Raw genomic sequence first — 21706 nt, 5'->3', positions numbered from 1 at the left:
CAAAAGCTAAAAAAGGCCAGTGAAAGAAACACACTTTGGTCCTGAAATCAGAGCCATCTCTGCCCCTGACCAACTAAACTAACCAATCCCTGAGCAGAGAAAACTAACCAACCCTTTTTTTCCCCGGGGAAACCCACCCCCTAAGAAACCCTATATAAGCCATGCATCTGTTCAGTTTGCTGCCGCTCTTCTTCCACCCTGGTAGAGGCCGCCACTCTCCTGGATTCTTCCCTCCTGAGACCTTCTCCCAGAGCAGAGACAGTGGGGGTTGGGCCAGTAATACTTTCCCTGGGAAAACTTTACCCTAGCAGAGAGGAGTTGTTAAACTCTGGGGTACTGCAGCCGAACTGTAACAACTTTGCTGCAGAAGCCCTCTCCTGCTAGAACACAGCTGTTATATTGGTGAAGCCTTTCCCAAGAGCAGGGCTGTAAGCTGCTATGCTTATGTGAAGTGTGGTATTCCCTGGTTCACAACTGCCAGAACACTCCTCCACCTGAGCTGTAACACTCAGTATTCCCTTGTCCCCCGACCGCCAGAATACTTTTTCACCCAAGCTGTAATACTCAGTATTCCTTGGCTCTCGAGTGCCAGGATCCCTTTCCAACAGAGTCACGGGCTTACACTAAGTAGAGCAGGCTGGCCTTGAACTCAAGAGATCCGCCTGCCTCTGTCTCCAAGTGGTGACCACTCCCACAGGCTATTTAGGCTGCCGCCCAGAAAGGGACCGTGCAGTCTCTGGATTTCATGTGGTCTCCCCTCTCTCTTTTCCTCGCCATGCTCACGGCCACCGGGTAGCGCTGCATTTATTAAACATGGGCATTTTTAATTCGGTCTAATTTGGTATGATTGGAATTATTTGTGTCGACAGGAGAGGCTTGTCATAAGAAATATACCTAACACTGGGACAGCTTGGAGGCTACAGTCAAAGACTTGGGTGGGTGGTATCGAAGATGGCTGGTCTCAAGTGATTTTAAAAGGAAAGCCCAGGCTTGATGGATTGTCACTGTTTTTAACATTTCCAAACTTCCTTCCTCATTGGTTTTCTTTCCTTGTAGATCTCAGCCTACCCAACATCTGGGGCCAGGGGAAGGGAAATCACTGCATCCCAGTCAGTTTTTGCATCTAGTAAAAAGGATTTGTGATGATTAATTCCTTCTTCCTGTCTTTCCTTCCTTCCCTTTTGATTTTGTTTTGTTTTTAAATGTTTTATGGTGCTGGAGGTTAGACCCGCGGCATTGCTCTAAGCAATTTTTACTTTGAATTAACGATGTTGCTAGGCAGGCTTTGTACTTGTGATGCTCCTGCCTCAGCCCCCAGACTCCCAGTATTACTGCACCATGCAGGTTACTGCTGCTTTGTACACCCCTATCACTTAGCAGAGTTGACGCAAGATGGCACGCTCAGCAGTACAGTCACCATAGTTACTATTGCCATGACTACGAGTGAACCAGTATTCTCTCAAACGTTCCGTGTAAAGACAGCGGACGACGGACGACGAGCTCACGAGAGGTCGAACCCCCTCACGGTGCGAAGCCCGGGGTCAGAGTTCAGGGGCTGCTCCCGCTACCCGGGCCGCGCCGGCCCCGCCTCCGCCGCGCGCGCCCGCGCCGCACCGCCCCCGAGCTGACGTGCGGGGCGGAGCCGCACGGCGGGCGGGCGGGCTTGTGTGTCGTGAGCTTCCGCGCGGGCGGGTCCCGGGCCTCGCGCGGCGGTTCCACGAGCACGGCCGCCTCGCTCCTTCCCTCCGCGTGTAGGTTCCGGGTCCCGGCGGGGTCGCGCTGCAGCCGGACGCACAGGAAGGGTGAGTGTCCGCGCGGGCGCGCGTCGCGTGCGGGGCATTGTCTGGCGCGGGCACGTGCACCCCTCCCCCACCGCGGTCGCGCGGACAACTCAGCGGCGCGGACGGGTGGGCGCCCTGGTCCGCGGGGTGCGAGGTCCGGCGTGGGGAGGGTCCTTCCCGCCGCGCAGCCTCAGACGGGGCTCCTTGCAGGCGCGGCAGCTGAGCCTGCGCGGTGACCTGCGGGTGGTCCTGAGACGAGGTGGCCTCGGCAAGTTTGGATTTGCCCAAAGAAATCTGCCCGGGCTGGGGAAGGTTGAGAGGAGTCTGCCCGAGGGCGTGCGACGGTGCTGGGTCCCGGAGGAAGCTTCGGAAAGTGAGGACTTGACCAGAAAGACGGCTCGGTGGGCTGTAGCCAGATTGCAGAGGACAATAAGGTTTAGAGCTCATCTCCATTATGCATGTGTTTATGTTAAACAGAAAATACTATGTCCTGCCTGCAGCTCACTCACATCTTACTAGTTTTGATATTGCTAGTGTTTTCATTTAGGCGCACTTGTTAATTACTGAAACAACCCACTTTTAAAATGCCATTTTCTCATTAATGTAAACTATAACATAAAATTACATATATTCAGCAGTATCGTTGCTCTTAAAAAGTAACAAGTATTCATCTTAAATTAAATATGAAGACAGGGGAAAAGTTTTAATTTTCACAAATAATTACTGTGGATGTATATATTTGTTTGTGTAGACTTTTGCAAAGGTAAGACCGAAACAGAACGCGTGAGAGGGTGCATGTCTTAAATGTTATACTTTTTCTTTGAGACAAGGTTTCACTGTGTAGCTCTGATTTTCTTGGGAACTCGCTCTGTAAACCAGGCTGGCCTTGAGCTCAGAGATTCACTTGCCTCTGCCTCCCAAGTGCTGGGATTAAAGGCACGTACCACCACACCTGACTGACCTTTACTTGTTTTTTTTTTTTTTTTTTTGGTTTTTCCAGACAGGGTTTCTCTGTGGCTTTGGAGCCTGTCCTGGAACTAGCTCTGTAGACCAGGCTGGTCTCGAACTCACAGAGATCCGCCTGCCTCTGCCTCCCGAGTGCTGGGATTAAAGGCGTGCGCCACCATCGCCTGGCTCTGACTTTTCTTTTTGTGCGACGCTTGTGTAAAGGTTTTGGAAGGTTGTAGCATAATCCAACCACTACATTGAAGAAGTCAACAGTGCTAACTGGAGAGTCAAGGATGCAGCCTCTCATGGGAGCCTGGACTAAGTCCACAGAAATGCACAGAGTGAAAACACAGTAAGATATTTTGGAGATAGAATTAGCAAGGTGTTCGTGTAGCCCATGTTGGCCTTGAACTTTGTCTTTTCAGCTGCTGAGAGCCTGGACTTGGAGGCACCACATGTTGAGGGATGCTTTTTGATTTGTTTCTTTTTAGAGTGGGTGTGTTTGTTTTGGGTATTTTGGTTTTGTTTTGAAATAGGGTCTCATTTAGCTTAGGTAGGCTTCAAACTCAATATGTAGCCAAGGTTGGCTTTGAACTCTGGACCCTTCTGTCCCCACCTCCTGAGAGTTGAGATTATAGGCTTTTCCCAACATACCTTGCATTGCTTCTTTAATTCCTGTTTTGAGCAACTTAATAGGTAGATAACTGTGTTGTATATTGAGATGGGGAATCTTGGGCTCTATTTTGAATGAAATAAATGCTAAGTACTTATTTGTTACAAGGTCAATATGTTGAGAAAACAGTTACATGTGACAGCATAAAACTCAGAATTAAAAGTTTAATCAAAGGACAGAAAAGAAACAAAATTGAATTTCCTCTCTGGAAACCAAGAGGGCTTTTTAAGTACCAAGAGTAGGAATTGATTCTTTTGGACTGGCAAGGTGGTCTTAGTTCCATCCGCATGACCCACATGCTAGAAAGAAATAAATAGCCCACTCGCTTAAGTTGTTCTCTGACCTCCCTGTGTGTGCCACTTACCCACACGTGTCTGCACACACACTTCCCCTGAGGCTTATCCCTAGCCCTTTTTGGCTACAGGCATATTTTAACCTTTTTTCAAGAGTTTAAGAATTTTAATTTTAAGTGTATGAGTGTTTTGCCTGCATGTATCGTACACCACAATCACGAGGCATCTACAAGGCCAAAAGAGGGTGTCAGAGCCTCTGGAACTGGAGTTACAGACTATTGTGAGCCATCGTGGGTCCTGGGATTCGGACCTGGATGAGTTCTGTGAAAGAGCAATCAATAATGCCCTTAACTACTGAGCCATCTCTCCAACATTCCTGTTCTGTCGTGAAGACCTTGTTTTGAGTGCTTGGAAATGAAACCCAGGGCCTTTTGTTTGCTGAAGTATGACTTTTTATTTTTTACTTTTTTTATTTTTATTTTATTTTTTATTTTCTACTTTTTTGTTTTCTGATTCATTGGTAAATATTCTTTAGCTATTAAACATGACTGACTTGAGAATAGCATGTCAAAGCTTCTCTGTAAAATCTACAGTTTTAAGTGCTGCCTGCTGTGTATTGTTTGGCGTGCTGTAGTTTGCTGGGTTGGTAACTTAATTTAGTTACTTCGAACAGGAGCCTTGAATTCACACAGCCAAGGGTAGCCGCAAACACTTGGTGCTTCTGCATATGTGATGGGATTAAGTGACATCACCATGCCCAGCTAGAATACCTTTTTATTATAGACTGTAAGAAGAGCGAGGCTTGTGGTGCAGGCCTGTAACCCCAGGTACTTGCATGATGAAAGCAGAAGGGTCACGGAGCTGGAGAGTTGGCACAGCAATTCAGCAATTTAAGAGCACTTGCTGCTCTTGGAGGTCCCAAGATTAGTTCCCAGCAGCCTTGTCAGGCTGCTCACAACTGTATGTAATTCCAGCTCCAAGGGATCCTATTCCCTTTCTGATCTCCAAGGGCTCCTGAATGCATATGCATACACACAGCTTATATGTGTACACTTAAATAAAAATAAGTCTTTTTAATCTAGAGACATGCCTCAGTGGTTAAGAACAGTTGCTGTTCTTGCAGGGGATCCGGGTTCGCTTCCCAGCACCCACATGGTTGCTTACAACCAACCCTTACCTCTAGGTTGAAGGGACCCAGTGGCCTCTTGTCTTCTGTGGGAATGAGGCACATATGCATTACACTTACGTACAGGTAGGCAAAACATGAATACACATTAAAAAACAAACAAGCAAAAAAGCTTAAAAGAGTCCAGGTGTAGATAAACTTTTTTTTTTTAAGCAGAAAATCACTAGCTCAAAGCTACAGAGTAAGTTCAAGGTCAGCCTGAGCAACTTAGCAAAGCCACGACTCCGAATAAAGTACGAAGTCCCAGGTGGAGGGAGGGATGGGGGATATATAGCTCTGTGGTACAGCAGTTACATAGCATGTGAGAAGCTCTAGGTCATGCACATGCCTGCTGTGTGTGCATGTGTGGAGAACTAAGATTTACATCATAGCTCTGTGCATACAGCCCGCCTAGGCTGTCCCTTACCCTCATTTGGGAATATTTCATTTCCTCTGCTTGCTATAGTCTCAGAAACAATGGGAATGACTAGTCCCATGCAATCATGCATTTAAAGAACTATTTATTTTCTATATTATCTGTAAATGTATATGCATGGGAGTGCCGCCTGTGCATCAGATCCCTCAGAGCTAGAATTAGAGGCATTTGTGGTACACCTAGGTTCTATGATTGCTTGGGTCCAAATCTGACTTCTGATCCTAATGGCTATGCAGGAAATGATCCACGGATCCTGGATCCATCTCTCTACCCTGCCATCATGGATTTTTCTTTTCTTGATTCTTTTTTTTTTTATGTGTATGAGCATTTTGTTTGTAGGTATGTATGTGTACCACATGAGTTCCTGGTGTCTATGGAGGTCAGAAGAGGACCCCTTGCAATTGTACTTAGACGTGGTGTGAGTCACCATGTGGGTTTTGGGACTCCTCGATCCTGGGACTTATGCAGGAGCAAGCGCTCTTAACCCCTAAAACAGCTCTCCAGCCCTCAACTGTGGATTTTAGATTTTATCTTTACTCTTGGTTGCCTCTTCTTTAAATCGGCCACTGTGACTTTAATCCACTCCTCTTGTCAGTCTGTATGCTACTGCCTGTTGGAGGATCAGGCCAGTGAACTTTTCCCTCGCAGAAAAACAAGAATGTGTTTTCATATCCTTTGGTCTGTGTGGCGAGGGAAAAACTGGAGGTGGAGCTCAGTGAAGCGCTGTCAAGGGCCTGGGTTCCCTTTGCAGCAGTACAAGAGACAAAAGTTGCTATTTGTTGTTGGTGGTGAGTTTGTGTAGGCTTATAAATTCGTATTTATGAATTTTAAGGGAGGGGTTGGAGGTGGGGCAGGCCTATACTCTGTAGCCCTGGCTGGCCTAGAGTTCCCTGAGTATGACAAACAGGCCACAAACTCTTGGCAATTCTCCTTTTTCTCTCCGCCTCCCCGGTGCCGAGGTTACCGTTGTGAGTCACCATGCCTGGCTATAGGGAAGAGAGAGAGGTCTGGATATGCAGCTCAGCCTGGCTTTGAACTCAGGATCCTCACAATCAGCCTGCCCTATTCCTCCCAGTGCTAGGCTTAGAGTCGTATGCCACTAGTCAACATATAACCTTAAACACTTGATTGGCGTGTCTTGGGATTGCGGAAGCATTCACCCAGGTTCTGGCTGGGCATTACAGACTTGTAACTTAAGCTGTTTAAGTTAAAACAAGAGGATTGTGTAAGTTCAAGGTCTGCCTGAGCTACAGAGGAGTTTCTAAGGTTGGGGTTTACAACATGGGTGAGTTGGATTTTCCTTTGATTCTTGAAGGATGAAGAGTGTTGTAATATGGAAAGGTCAAAGTAAAATCTGAGTCCATTGGAAGGTGGATTGTGTGTTTAGGCATGGGAACTTTAATTCTGCAGAGGTAGAATTCGCTTTCAGTAGGCAAGGGCTGTGCAATTCTTCTGGTCAGAGGAGTGAAGAGAGGCAACTATTAGTTACATGGTGGTAAAAAAATGCCAACACCAAGGGTAGTTGGTGTGGTCAGTCATGCCTGTACTCTCAGCACTTAGAAAGGCTAGGACGGGGACTTCTCATGGGGGCGGGAGCATACCTCTCAATTTTGATGGTTTTTTTTTCTTTTAAAGACGCGGCCACACTGTGTATTCCTTGCTATCCTGACTTATTGCTTAGACCAGGTTAACCTTGAACTCATAGAGCTCTGGTCTGTCTCTTCCTTTGAAGTACTAGGATTAAAGACTTGTGCCTCCAGGCTCTCCTGTAGTAGTCGTGTGTTTAAGGTGGAACATAATATAGATTTGCAAATGTGACAAAGGGAGCTGTGAATGCTAGTAGTTATGTTTGCTGTGGGAATTTCTACCGTGGCTGGTCTTTTAGCTACTTTGGAACAGTTTAGTGAATATTTTCAGACACTTTGGAGGAAGGGTGTGGAGAAGAAATGTTGGGTGAGGTGCTCAAGGAAGACCTTTTCAGATGAAGTGGGTGTTTGAGCTTGGATCTGATGAACGCTAACCCAGAGGATGAACTTCTAAGGCAGAAGGAACCAGAAACACAGAAGTGCAGAACATTCGAGAATATTTGAGGGACAGAGAAGGGCAATGTACCTTGTACCTGGATCTGAGATCAAGACTAGAAAGGGGCCAGGGCATGGAAGTTAGCAGGTCATGTCACAGCAAACAGGTAGTGACATGATAAGAAAAATCTTTTATAATGCTTATCAGGTATAGTTTGCATACAGTGAAACAGATTCTTAAATGTACAATTGGCTGACTTTCCTTTTAATTTACACTCTAACTAATATATAAGACATGGTCACCTGAAAGAGCCTTTATTCTCTCCCAAGTTAGTCATCACCAGCTACTTTCAAGTTTCTCTGATCAATCTAGTCACAGAGTGAGTTTCAGGACAGCCAGGGCTACACAGAGAAACTCTATTTTGAAAAACAAAACAAAAAAGAAGTTGTTCCTCTGACCATGCGTTTATTTGTCTGTTGAGGGATTTAAGAAATAGAATCCTAGCCGGGTGGTGGCACATGCCTTTAATCCCAGCACTCGGGAGGCAGAGGCAGGCGGATCTCTGTGAGTTCGAGACCAGCCTGGTCTACAGAGCTAGTTCCAGGACAGGCTCCAAAGCCACAGAGAAACCCTGTCTCGAAAAACCAAAAAAAAAAAAAAAAAAAAAAAAGGAAATGGAATCCTTCAGGATATACCCTTGTTTGGTTCCTTTCTCTGGCTTCAAAGACCGAGATTCATCTTCGTTGCTTGAGTCACTATTGAGTAAGTGTACCAGTTTTGCATTCTGTGCGGAGTTCTGGAGTGGGTTATAGATTTCTTGTTCTGATAGTTACTATGGGAATGCTGGTTGTCTTGTTCACACTGCAGAAAGTTTTGTCTGACCTGAAGAATTTGGAAAGGAGGACGAAGGAGCATTGAATCACTGCCTGGATCTTTAGGAACGTCCTGCCTGCAAGGGGTGCGGTTTGTGCTGTGTCCTACCACATCCCCACTGCCAAACAGAGAGTGTGCAGATCTCATTAGTTCCAAAAGTCTCATGCCCTAACGAATATAAAATTATTGACAAGATACTTGGTGTAGTCTATGGCGAGTCTCCCCAAGAGCCTTAATGTGTCAGATTTTACTTCTTGCCTTGAAAATTGGCTGCATCTCATGTGAGATGGCCAAATTCCGTATGGGTTCTAGGGTTCTAGGTCTTCCCTGAAATGAGAACTGAGACTTTTTTTTAATGCAGTGGTCTGTTTATTTAGATTATATTGCACAAAATGAGAAAATTTAAAACTGTGCCTTTCCGTTTTCTTTTTTGCTAAAATTCAAGAATCCGGGAACTGAGACCTTTTAGTCAGCGTTTCCAAGTCTAGCAGTGGTGATGCACATCTTTAATTCCAGTGCTCTGAAGACAGAGGCAGGCAGATCTCTGTGAGTCTGAGGCCAGCCTCGTCTACAAAGTGGGTTCCAGGACAGGCAGGGATGTTACACAGAGAGAGCCTGTCTCAAAAGACAAAAACAAAACAAGACAAACAAAGTTTCCAGTGTTGTGGGATATTTTACTCTTTTGACTTTTAGGGGTGCATACCACCCAGCTTCCAAAAAACAAAATCACACAAAGGCTTATTCTTAGCTTTTTCTTTTTTTTGCCAGCTTTTCTTAAATTACCTTGACTATCTTTTGCTTCTAGACTTTTACTTTCTTTACTTTCTTTCTCTGTAACTCGCTGTGTAGCTGGGTGGCTGGCCCCTGATGTCCTGTTTCTTCTGTTACTCCTTTTCCTTGGTTCTCCTTCTGTTTATACTCTGCCTGCTAGCCCCGCCTATCCTTGCTCTGCCTTGCTGTTGGCCATTCATCTCTTTATTAGGACCATCAAGTGTTTTAGACAGGCACAGTAACACAGCTTCACAGAGTTTAAAATGCAGCTTAAACAAACACATCTTAAAATAATATTCCCCAACATTCCAGTAATGGGCTTGGTGTGGTGGCACATGCTTTAATCCTAGCACTTGGGAGGCAGGCAGCTCTCTAAGAATTCAAGACCAGCCTGGTCTACATAGAGAGTTCCTATCTCGACAAATAAATAAGCAAACCTCTGTGGCAGTATTATGTAGTTAATACATTTTTATTTTAGTTTGTTTATCTTTGGGTTTTGACACAGGTTTTGCTGTGTGTCTCTTCATGGCCTAGAGCTCACACTACAGATGAAACTGTCCATGAACTTGCGGCAGTCGTCCTGCCTTCTAGTGTAGGACTGCAGGCATGCTCAGATACCTGGCACTTTTTATGTTTCCAAAGTATAGACCCCTAAATAAATGTTACCATTGTCAAAACTCACTTGTTTTTCTGCTATTTGAATGAACAGGATAGGTTTAAGTAGTAACATTTGTTTCATTATATTGTTTATGAAAAGAGTTATTTTTATATTTATTTTTAAAGTTTAAATTGGCAACATTTGTTTTCTATGATGAAGTTGTTTTAGTGAGATAAAAACTAAGTTGGAGGCCAGAGATGTGTGGTAACAGGCTTAGCCTGCCAAGTGAGGCATTGGGATTGACTCTCCAGAGGTATTGTGGGAGAAATTAAGTTGGAGGTATAGATGAGAGAAATGGTTTTATTTTAGTCTCAGCATTTCATTTCTCTGTATTTGATTTGGGTTTAGTAAATTCACTCCCACAGACAAACTGAGGATAAAAGATTCACATCTCCATCTCAGTGCTTGTTCCAGTTTCCCCTGATTGAAAGTTTGGGATTAGCAAACACTTTGTTTCCAAGTTGAATTGGCTCATCTAAGAACTCTGGGTTCTGTGCCTTTAATCCCAGTACTCAGGTGGCTAAGGCAGGCAAATTTCAGAGTCCCAGGCCAGCTAGGGCTACATACTGAAACCTTGTTCCCAAACAAAGCAAAGAAAAACCTACTTGAATATCCTTTCCATAAATTCAAAATGTAATATAGTAACTATGCTTAATTACACAGTTATACTCCCATGTAAGGGAATATGCCTCTGCAGATGTGCCTAGCCTTAGCTGTAATTTACTATACAGTATCTATTGTTTTTGAACCTGAATTATTCCAAAAATTGCAGGATAATTGCTAACTCCTTAATATGTTTTTTTAAAAAACTTATTTATTTATTTATTATGAATACAATACTCTGCCTGCACGTGTACCTGCACCCCTGAAAAGGGCACCAGATCTCATTATAGATGGTTGTGAGCCACCATGTGGTTGCTGGGAATTGAACTTAGAACCTCAAAGAAGAGTTAGTGCTCTTAACCGCTGAGCCATCTCTCCAGCCCCACTCCTTAATATGTTTAGCTGAAACTTAAATATACTTTAAGATGACAGTGGGAAGCTTCATTCCAAGGTTTTGGGGATTTTGTTGTTGTTTTCTGAGACAGGGTTTCTCTGTGTAGCCCTGACTGTCCTAGAACTTGCTCTGTAGACCAGGCTGGCCTCAAAACGCGGAGCGATCTGCCTGCATCTATCTCCTGAGTACTGGAATTAAAGGTGTGCGCTACCATCATCCAGCTTTTTCCAGGGTCTTAATGTAACAAATTACCTCCGTTTAAATTAACCCAGCGGAGGGTTTCTTCCTTACCACTCCCCTCTTTGATGGTTCACTTCTCCCTTCTCACCCTCAGTTTTGTACAGCAAGGGCATAGTTTGTTTTATCCTTGGAGTGAGAATACAACAGCCGGACTTTGTTTTCAGTGAACTTGCCTGTCCTCCTCATCCATCTTTCTTATTTTGTGATTGTTTGGGAAGTGGGAGGAGGACACTACCCATTATGAATCCCATAGATAGGTGAAAGTGATCTTCCGTCTGGACTTGTCTTTACAAGAATGCCGTATGCTTTATGGCACACTTTCCAAAAATTAGGTGACCATTGAGGAAATGATGGTTCAGGAATGGGTTTAAAGAGCTGCTGGGATTTGATTCCTGCGAGTAGATTTTTGTGTCTTGTTGTTTGGTGTTATTTGTAAAAAATTAGGGACTGGAGAGATTGTTCAACAGTTAAAGAGTACTGGCTGATTGTCTAGGGGCCCTGGGTTCAGTTTCCAGCATCCACATAGTAGCCTGTTAACTCCAACTCCAGAGGATCCAAAGCCTCTGTAGGCACCTGCACTCATGTGGATATACACCCCCTCCCAAACACACATTTATATGTAATAAAAATAAATTAGGCATCTTGTTTTTTAAAAAATCTGTGTTATTTCTTTTTCTTTTAATTTTTTTTAGGTTTGTTGATTTTTTTTCTGTATATCACCAAGATACTCCCAGATTGACAAAACTTAATTACAAAACCAAAGACAAAACAGTCTTTCTGACTGTATATCTGTCTTTTGAAGCAGGTTCTCTGAGGGTCCAGGCTGGCTTTGAACTCACTGTGTAACTCAGGATGGCCCCTCCTTCACCTGAGTGTTGTGATTGCAAGTATCTGCCGTCAGCTGGTTTGTTTGAATGTAATGCTAGGGATTGAACCCAGAACTTCATGCCCGCTTAGCCAGCATCCTACCAGCTGAGCTACATCCCTACTTAGCCCCTCTTTTTACTAACTTTAAAAAAAAAAATAGATCCCAGACTTCCAAAAGTACTTATGTTCTAAATTACAGCAGATAATTCATAGTTATGAACAAACTTTGCATGATAGGACACTCAAATGTTGCTTGCTTTTTGGAATATTTCAAAATTTAGTGTTATTACCCAAAACAGCAACTTTATAAACAAACAAATTGTTATCCAGGATTTCTGTATCTATCATATAATGATTCACTCTTGCCTGAATCAGGTGACTGTCTCTGGCATAAGCTAATTCAGTGCTCTTGAGTGCCCCCTTTGTTTTCTGTTTTATTTTTATTTTTACTGTTATTTTGTGTGTGTGTGTGTGTGTGTGTGTGTGGGTGTGTGGGTGTGGGTGTGTGTGTGTTGTCTGCATGTCTCTGTACTATTTGGGTGCCTGGTGACAGCAGGGGTCAGAAGAGGCCCTCAGATCCTCTGGAGCTGGAGCTGCAGTCAGCTGCAGGCCACTATGTGGGCGCTGGGAATCAGACTGAAGTCCTCGGGAAGAGCAAGCCGTGCTCTTGTGTGCGGAGCCAGCTGTCTGGCCCTGCATAGTGTTTGAGACAAGATCTGCTACACCTTAGTTGGCCTCCATTCTGATCTGTAGCGGAGGCCGGCTGCATTCCTGGATCCCCAAGTGCTGTGATTAGCGGCCCCACAGCAGGCTTTCTGTGTTTGTTTTCTTTTTCTTAGTGGAAGGACTAAATGAAGAGCTGAGGTGCTTTTAAATTGATGTTTTTGTCTTACGTTTCAATGAACACAACATTTAAAAAATATTTTTCGAGTGAAAAAATGAATTTTACTATCTTGTGTTTTAAGGCATTTCCATATAAAATAAGTAGCTAGGTCTTAGATCGGGGTGGACAGTTTAAGAGGACACTGAGAGGGATTTTTGGGGAATGATGAGTTTATTTGAAAGATTTTTAGCATCATGGACAGACAGACGGGGTGGGGGGCTTCCAAGAGAGGAGTTCAGGCCCAGCACCCGAGAGTCTCCCACATGGTAAAGGAAGGAGACACTAGGACCATTTTTTTTTTTTTTAGATTTCTTTTTGTTTTGTGTGTGTGTGTGTTTTTTTTCCCTGCATGTATGAATGTTTGTGCGGTGTCTGTGGAGGCCAGAAGAGGACATTGACTCCTCTGGAACAGGAGTTATGGACTGGCTGGCCACCATGTGGGTGCAAGTGCTGGGAATTAAACCCTGGTCTTTTGGAAGAAGAGCTAACACTTTTGGTCACTGGGCTTGTCCCCTGCTCCATCTTACACTTGTGAGCATACATAGCAGTTCATGACAGGCTCTCTGATTCTCAGGCAGGAAGCAAAGGACAGGGTGGAGAATAGAGGCGGAGTTTGCCAGCTGGGATGCAACAGTGTCTCCAGTTGGGTACCAGTCAGTATCTGTGAGACCTGAGCAAGGCTGGATTCTGATGTTACATTCTTAAGATCATTGATGTTTTTACAGGACCGCACCCTTTTTTTCATTTTCAATTCAGGTTCTTACTATGTTGGTTGGGCTGTCCTTACTCTGATGATCCACTTCCTTAGTGTTAGGTATATGGATATGTCCCACCGCACCTACCTTCCTTTAAAATAAGCACCCCAAGAAATAGGTAATGTGTATTTGGGTTAGTTTGTCTTAGCGGTGGAGCACAGGTTTGGGACTCATGCAGCAGTCTTTGGTGTTAAGTCATCAGGGTAGGGACCTGCTTGTTCTGCACCCCTTGTCTCCCTTTGCCTTGCTGTGCCACTGAGCTCCTTCTCCACCCCCCCCCACCTGTTTTCTTTATCTGCTCATTAGTGGTTCAGACTGCCCACTAAGGGAGCCCACTAGCCTCAGGCCATTAGTCGAGTCTTTGAAACATCTAGTGCAAATTAAGATGTGCTGTGCATGTACAAAACCTAAAGACCTGGTAAAAGTGCAGTAATGTAAAATCTCAATACTGACCTGTTCATATTGGTTAGATTAGTGAGATGGCAGTATTTTGGATATGCTAGGTAAATAAGATCAACTACTTTTACCCTTTTACCTATTTCTCTTCATATGTTGCTGCTAAAAATCTTTATGTGGCTACTGTTACATTTCTATTGCTGTTATTGTTTTTATTCTTAAGCTGGCTCATGTTAGGAAACAGTTTAGAAGAGGAACAGTGTCCAGCAGGTGTTATACGGTGATAGAAACATCCCTGTCTGTGCTGCCCGGTGCAGCAGTGTCTAACTTCTAATGGCTGTTGAGCACAGGCAATGTCAAAACTGCACTGTGGCCCAAAGAAAAGGAATTACATTTTTTAATTTTATTTATTCATGATTGTATTTAATTTTGTTGTGTATGGGTGGGTGTTTTGCCTGCATGTATGTCTGTGAACCACATGCACGCCTGGTTCTGTGAAAATTAGAAGGGGGAGTCAGATCCTTTGAAACTGTAGTTACTGGTTGTTAGCTGCCCTGTGAGTGCTGGGAATCCAACCTAGGTCCCCCAGAAGAGCAGCCAGTTCTCTTAACTGCTGAGCCATCTCCAGCCCCACTTTATTTAATTTTAATCAATTTAGTTTTAAGTAGCCACGTGTAGTTAATGGCTAATATATGAAACATTGTGAAATTAGAGGATTTGTGGGATTGTTTTATTCAAGCATTTATATGTAAGGCTGGCTTATTTACCATACTGCAAAGTTATCCAGTAATTTAATATAAGTACACGGTTGTGTTTATTATAGATAATACTAAAAGATCAGGGGGTATTTCATTGAGTAACTGATGTAGCAAGCACTGTAGAAGTACCAGAGGTCGGGTATGCATATTGGAATGAGCCCTGAACTATACTGTTCATGCTTTGAAATATGCTTATGTCAAAGTCTGATTTATTTTCTCTTTCTCATACACACACATAAACACAAGCTAGACTTTTTCTGAAAAGTGTCAACAGGGCCAGTCATGGTGGCATATGCTTTTAATCCCAGTACTTGGGAGACAGTGGCAGAGGATAGAGGATCCCTGGAGTTCAAGGTCAGCCTGGTCTACAATGGGCTTCAGGACAACTAGGGATACAAGGAGAGACCCTGTTTCAAAACAAAATAAAACAAACAAACAAGCAAGAAAAAAAATCAAAAACAAAAAAGGAAGAAAGAAAATGTGAGCAATGGAGCAATATGTTATGCAACTTAGTTAAAGAATTTTTCCTTGGAAGGGAGATCTGGTCTTTTGAACAAATAGCCATGCTGATAATGTTTCTGGAAACTTAATGTTGGCTAAGTATCCACAGACATCTAGAGTGGAGCATCTCTAACCAGAAAATCTAAAATTCCTGAGGTTGAAACATTTCTGGATTCAAGCTTTTCAGACCAGTTATATTCGTCCTGTGTGTGCACAGGCTTATAAGTACCAGTATTTATAGTGTTTATTGATTACCTTTGTGTGTGTGCATAAACATTTATACATGCCAGTATTTCATAGTACTATTCATGTGTTTGTTATTGCTTCACAGTGAAGAATTGAATGTCACCATGTCTGGAATCAAGCGAACGATTAAAGAAACCGACCCTGATTATGAGGATGTGTCTGTGGCCCTTCCAAATAAGCGGCATAAAGCGATTGAGAGTTCAGGTAGACATTGAGTTGCTTTTAGACTCAACTTCGCTGATGTTGCTATATACAGGATTTATAGAATCTACATGAACATCTGTCTTTGTACACAAGCCAAAGTGCTCTGCAGTACGCCATGTGGAGCATATCAAGTAGTCTAGAGGGAAAGCAAGCTGTGAGTCTTAGCTGTTGTTACATATAACTTAAAATCAGAGTTTTGGCATCTGGAGAGATGGCTCAGTGGTTAAAACTGCATACCTCTCTATTTTTAAAAAAATTTCTCCCCCTTTCGGTTTTTTGAGAAAAGGTCTCTATTATGTAGCTCTGGCTCACAGAGATTGACCTGCCTCTGCCTCCCGAGTGAAGGGATTAAAAGCATGAACCATCACACCTGACCTCAAATATTTATTTAATTATTGACAGGGTTTCTCTGTGTAGCCCTGCTGGAACTCACTTTCTAGAACAGGATGGCCTTGAACTTATGAGATCTGCCTTTGCCTCCCCAGTGTTGGTTGCTGGGATTAAAGGTGTACACCATCACCCCACCCATCCCTGGCTTTTTCCTTTTTTGTAAATTTTATGTATATGGGTATTTTGCCTTCATGTATGTCTATGCACCATGCACATGCATCTCCTGTGTAGAGCAAAGGAGGGCATTGAATCCCCTGAAACTGGAGTTACAGGAGATGGAGATTGTAAGTTGCCGTTGTGGGTGCTAGGAACCCAGCTCAGGTCCTCTGTAAAAGTAGTCAGTGCTCTTAAGTGCTGAGCCATCATTCCAGCCTAAGCTCTTGCAGAGGACTCAAGGTTGGTTCCCAGCATCCATGTCAAGTGGCCTAGAACTCCAGCTCAGAGAAGTTGATGCCGTCTTTAGCCTCCATGGGCACCTGCACTCACGCACATAACACATGATTAAAAAGAAAGTAAGTCTTTAAAAACAATAATATAAAATCAAAGCTTTTTGATGTCTGTTATGGGATAATTATGTGAGGTGATTGTAGGTGATACATAGATGGAGGTTTTTAATAGTTCCATATTATTTTCATGTGTATATAAATAAGAATGACCTTATCAGGTTATTTCATGGGTACTGTTTCTTAAATAGGATAAGATATTACTTTAAAATATTAATTGTGCTCATTAAGGGTTTCACTTGTGTATTAGCTGTCAAATGTCAAAGGAGAAGAGGTTTCCGTCAGAGCGCGGCTGACTGCATTGCTGTGGGCCTGACGTGAGGCAGGGTATCATGACATCATTCTTGTAGTAGTGGAGGCTGTTTACTGTGCAACAGTCCAGAAGCTGAAGGAGGAAGAGTGAGCCACGGGGGCGTAGGATAAGATGTATCTCTCTAGGCTTGGACTTCCTTCCTCCAACCAGGCCACACCTAGACTTAAGAAGACATTCCAATAGCACAGTCCGCTGAGGACCAATCTTTGATTACATGACATGAACATTTGAAAACACACTTTCAGCATATGTGAATCATGGGAATTTGGAAAACATTGATCAAGTCTAACCCTGCTCGTGGCTGCTAGTGGAGATTGAAGGTTCAGATGTATTATCATGTAATCTGTTGAAAATCAAATCGACAATTATATTAACATTTTGACTCATGATTTATTTATCTTTTTAAATCTGACACAAAAATTGTATGTATTTTGAAGGCTGGAGAGATGGCTCAGCAGTTAAGAGCATTTACTGCTCTTCCAGAGGACCTGATGTCTGTTTCAAGCATTTAGTGGGCAACTCACAACTTCATATAAGTCCAGCTCTAGAGTGTCTGACACCCTCTTCTGGCCTCCATAGAGAGAGCGAGCTTACCTCTTTCTTCTCTATCCTATATAGTTTCGTGCAGATAAAAAAGAACATACTTTTCTCTTGGAACCAATCAAGAATAGATTATACAACTGTGTACTTTTGTGTGTTTGCTAAGAATATTGTCCCATGAACCCAAAGTAATTTCTGTTCCTTGGGTTTCTTTGCTGATTTAAATCAAGGTAGCTAATGATTAATGGGGTATGCTTTGTGTTCTTTATGTAGCTCGAGATGCAGCTGTGCAGAAAATTGAGACAATTATTAAGGAGCAGTTTGCTCTTGAAATGAAGAATAAGGAACATGAGATCGACGTCATTGACCAGGTATAATACCGATAAATTGAAAACACTACATCCATGGAGGGAAAAGAATAGGTTTGATGAGGTTTCAAAAAATTTCTTGTGCAGGGCATGATGGCACTCCAGAGGCAGAGGCAAATGGAACTCTTGAGTTCTAGGACAACTGGGTCTCCATAAAAGTTCCAGGACAGCCAAGACTACATAGTTGAGATCCTATCTCAAAACAAACAAAGAATTACCCTGCTAAGGGATAGGACTTGGGAGGTGGAGACAGTAGGACCCGAAGTTTAAGGTTATCCTGCGCTACGTAGGGAGCTTGAAGCCAGCCTGGGATACACGAGTCTTTTTTTCTCAAAAAACAAAACAAAACAAAAACAAAATAAATAAATGAAATTGGAGAAAATATAAAACGTTTTATTCCAACTTCCAACCCTAAAATAATTCTTTTTGATATTCTCAGTATTTTATTGTTAATGAATATATTGATAAGTAAGCACATACACACCATGTGTATCAATGTTATTCTTTTAAGATGTTACTGATCAGGGAAGCGTGCCCACTGCTCCCATCCCCATTGTGCTCTGGGATAGAAGCATAGGCTCCAGGGATTTGTTTATACACCTTAGCTCTCAGTCACTGAACTGCATCTTCAGTTGCTATCTTTGCCAGTTTAGTTAGGTGAAAGTTATTTATTTATTGATATGGTTCAAGAACTGAGTTCTTGTTTGAGTTTATTCTGTGGCTGTATGTCGTCATTATTTGTCATATTTAAGCAACATTTAAACTCTCACTTGTTTTAGCGACTGATTGAAGCCAGAAGGATGATGGATAAGCTCCGTGCCTGCATTGTAGCAAACTATTACGCTTCTGCCGGTCTTCTGAAGGTTTCTGAGGTAAGTATTCATAGCCCAGTCTTTTCTAAGTCTTCATTTTCCTTCTCTGGGGAGAAGTCAAGCCAGTGTGGATTCCCTACCATTGAGTCATTTTTTGCATAGACCAATAGAATTTAATAAGCCTGCCTGCCTTTCTGAGGTATCCTGCCCTTTGCCTACTGACTGCTAGTGTTGTTCTACCAGGCTATTCAGATCCAGGAGGGAGACCTCACTGCAGCTCGCCCTAGTTCTTCCTCTTTGCTTTGTTTGCCTTATTATGCTTTCCAAATGCCACTTTATAATGATCGTTAATATGTTTGCATGCCATGTAGATTCATCAATTTAAAATTCTATTGTTTTCTCTAAAACATTTAAAAGTAAGTTCTAGATATCATAACATTTCAATGCTAGGTATTAAACATTTTTATTCCTTTTTCCCCCCTGGCAGTGGTGTATTAAGCCCAGAGTGCCAGTGAAACACACACACACACACACACACACACATACAACCCATACACACACAAAATTGGATACCATAATCTACAAGGAAATATCAGTAAGATAAAAAAAAATGTCTAAATAGGACGTACAGTTGTTGCAAAGAGGCCGCTTCTTAGTTCCCGGCACTTAGCTAGCTGAACCTGAAATAATCACACAGAAACTATATTAATTGGGCTGGAGAGATGGCTCAGAGGTTAAGAGCATTGCCTGCTCTTCCAAAGGTCCTGAGTTCAATTCCCAGCAACCACATGGTGGCTCACAACCATCTGTAATGGGGTCTGGTGCCCTCTTCTGGCCTATAAGCATACACACAGACAGAATATTGTATACATAATAAATAAATATTAAAAAAACACTATATTAATTGAATCACTGCTTGGCCCGTTAACTCTAGCTTTTTATTGGCTAACTCTTACATATTAATTTAACCCATCTCCATTAATCTGTGTATCGCCACGTGGCAGTGGCTTACTGGCAAAGTTTCAACATGTCTGACTCTGGCCACACGCTGCTCCATGGCGTCTTTCCTTCCGCCTTCCTTCTTCCAGCATACAGCCTAGTTCTGTTCTTCCTGCCATAGGCATAAAGCATCTCTTTATTCATTAACCAATAAAAGCAATACATAGACAGAAGGACCTCCCACACCAGACAGTGGTGGCACATGCCTTTAATACTAGCATTCAGGAGGCAGAGCAGGAGGGTTTCTGGGTTTTGAGGCCAACCTGATCTAAAGAGCAAGTTCCAGGCAGCCAGGCTACACAGAAAAACCCTGTGGGGAAAAGGGGGAGATGGTCAAGCAAAACATTATCCCTTGGGTGTCTTCCCTGGAGTTTTCTGTTTCTAAGGTTCCTTCAAAGATTTTATTCCTGGGTTGGGATTGACTTCAGTCTATTATGACCTCATTTTAAATTGATTTACATCTCCAATGACCCTCTTTTTTCACCCTCCTATTCTCTGTGTGTGCTTGTGCCTGTGATTGACCCCAGGGTCTCACATATGATAGGTAGATAATCTACGATTCAGCAATACCCACAGACCCTTAGGCTATTTCTGAATAAAGCCACAGATTCTGGGTGGATATGAATTTGTACAAGTTGTGCTATCTAGTCCAAGCACAAATTCTGATGTCGTTGATTAAATGACTTAGTATTGACTCACCGTGATAGCTACTTGGCTTGAAAAACTGGTTAGTGTTTTGTTGATTTACCATTAGGAGTTAGAATCTGGTGTTTGATAGTCTAGAAATGTACAGATTTTATCTCCTGATGTTCCGATTAAGATTTACTAAGGGGCCGGGCGGTGGTGGCGCACGCCTTTAATCCCAGCACTCAGGAGGCTGAGGCAGGCGGATCTCTGTGAGTTCGAGACCAGCCTGGTCTACAAGAGCTAGTTCCAGGACAGGCTCCAAAACCACAGAGAAACCCTGTCTCGAAAAAAAACCAAAAAAAAAAAAAAAAAAAGATTTACTAAGGGATGGGCTGGAGACATGGTTCAGTTGGTTTCTGTAGGGTTCAGTTCCCAGCTGGCTTGCAGCTGTCAGTAACTTCATTTTAGTGATCTTAAGTTTGGAGCACACATTGACAGCTCTGAAGAGCCTTGTTACTGAATTAATTAATTAAACAGACCAGTTTTTTTTTTTAAATAACACGGGGATTTTTATTTTGATAACTATGTAACTGGTGTGTGTGTTAGATTGAAATCTCGCTTTATAGCAGGTTTAGAAATTGCAATCCTCCTGCCTCTCCCTCCCAAGTACTGGGGTTATAGGTAGGGCACCATGCACAGTCAGTAATAATATTTGTTGTGGTTTGTTTTGTTTTGCTTTTAAGAGATTTGTTTTGTAAACGTGTGTTTGTGTCTGGGTATGCACACATGAATGCAGGTGTCAGTGAGGCCAGCGGTATCCTCGGAGCTGGAGTGTGAGCTGTCTGACATGAGTGCTGGAAGAGCAGCCAGTACCGTTTTAAAAACAACTAAATTTAGGCCACTGTACTAGCCTGTGGGAAAACATTTTATGCTACTGATTCTAAAACTTCTAATGCTATTTTTTTTTTACTCTTGTGTGGTGTCACTTTTTATACTGTATATTTGTATATTTTTGTTTTTGTTTTGAGCTGGAGTATAAACCAGACTGACCTTGAACTAAGTTCCCTACTTAGATTCCAGAACTCTTACAATTGTAGATATAAGTCACAATACCTGGCTTTGTGTACTTTTTATCTTACTTTTTTTAATTTTTAAAACTGTTATTAGTATATCTTTTTCTTTTGGTTTTCTCTGTGTAACAGCCCTGGCTGTTAGACCAGAGCTCTGTAGACCAGGTTGGCCTTGAACTCACAGAAATCTGCCTTCTTCTGCCTCCCAAATGCTGCGATTAAAGGCATGTGCCACTACTGCTTGACTTGTACTTTTTAAACTAAATCTTCTTGGGTTAGTGGCACATATCTTGAATTCCTGACCTTCTTGCTTCTACCTTCTGGATGCTAGGATTACAGGCATGTTCTACCATGCTGCATGTATGTGGTACTGGCTTGACTCTCAGGATCGCAGGCTTGTTCTGCAGTGCTGCATTTATGTGCTACTGGCTTCGTGCATGCTAGATTCTATCAGCTGAGCTACTTTAAAGCCCTTACTTTGCTCTTTCAGACGTTTTCTTGTCATGTAGCTTGGGGTGGTCCAGAACTTCAGATTTTCCTGCCTCAGCTGCCGAGTGATGCACTCACCGGTATGTGCCACCACGCCTGATCATTATTTGTCATTCTAGCTTTTGTTT

The 21706-nt window shown here is 42.9% G+C and overlaps 1 protein-coding gene across 4 annotated transcripts in view; it reads left to right on the top strand.

Annotated features, from left to right (window-relative positions):
* The first annotated feature begins 1643 nt into the window (after nt 1–1643).
* The window catches only part of Yeats2 (YEATS domain containing 2), a 96022-nt gene continuing 75959 nt past the window's right edge, over nt 1644–21706 (top strand). For 2 of the 4 annotated variants that reach the window (XM_075968960.1, XM_075968978.1), the window contains exons 1-4: nt 1652–1802; nt 15349–15467; nt 17487–17584; nt 18361–18453. In XM_075968960.1, coding sequence (XP_075825075.1) covers nt 15368–15467; nt 17487–17584; nt 18361–18453 — 291 coding nt within the window. In that variant the 5' untranslated portion in view covers nt 1652–1802; nt 15349–15367. Of the gene's footprint in view, nt 1803–2035; nt 2155–15348; nt 15468–17486; nt 17585–18360; nt 18454–21706 lie in introns of those variants that run through there. The other 2 variants (XM_075968969.1, XM_075968987.1) reach the window with 2 other exon arrangements.

This window comes from Microtus pennsylvanicus, chromosome 1 (genome assembly GCF_037038515.1).
Source record: "Microtus pennsylvanicus isolate mMicPen1 chromosome 1, mMicPen1.hap1, whole genome shotgun sequence".
NCBI lineage: Eukaryota > Metazoa > Chordata > Mammalia > Rodentia > Cricetidae > Microtus > Microtus pennsylvanicus.
Note: the sequence above shows the minus strand (reverse complement) of the source record. Positions and strands in the feature narration are given on the sequence as shown.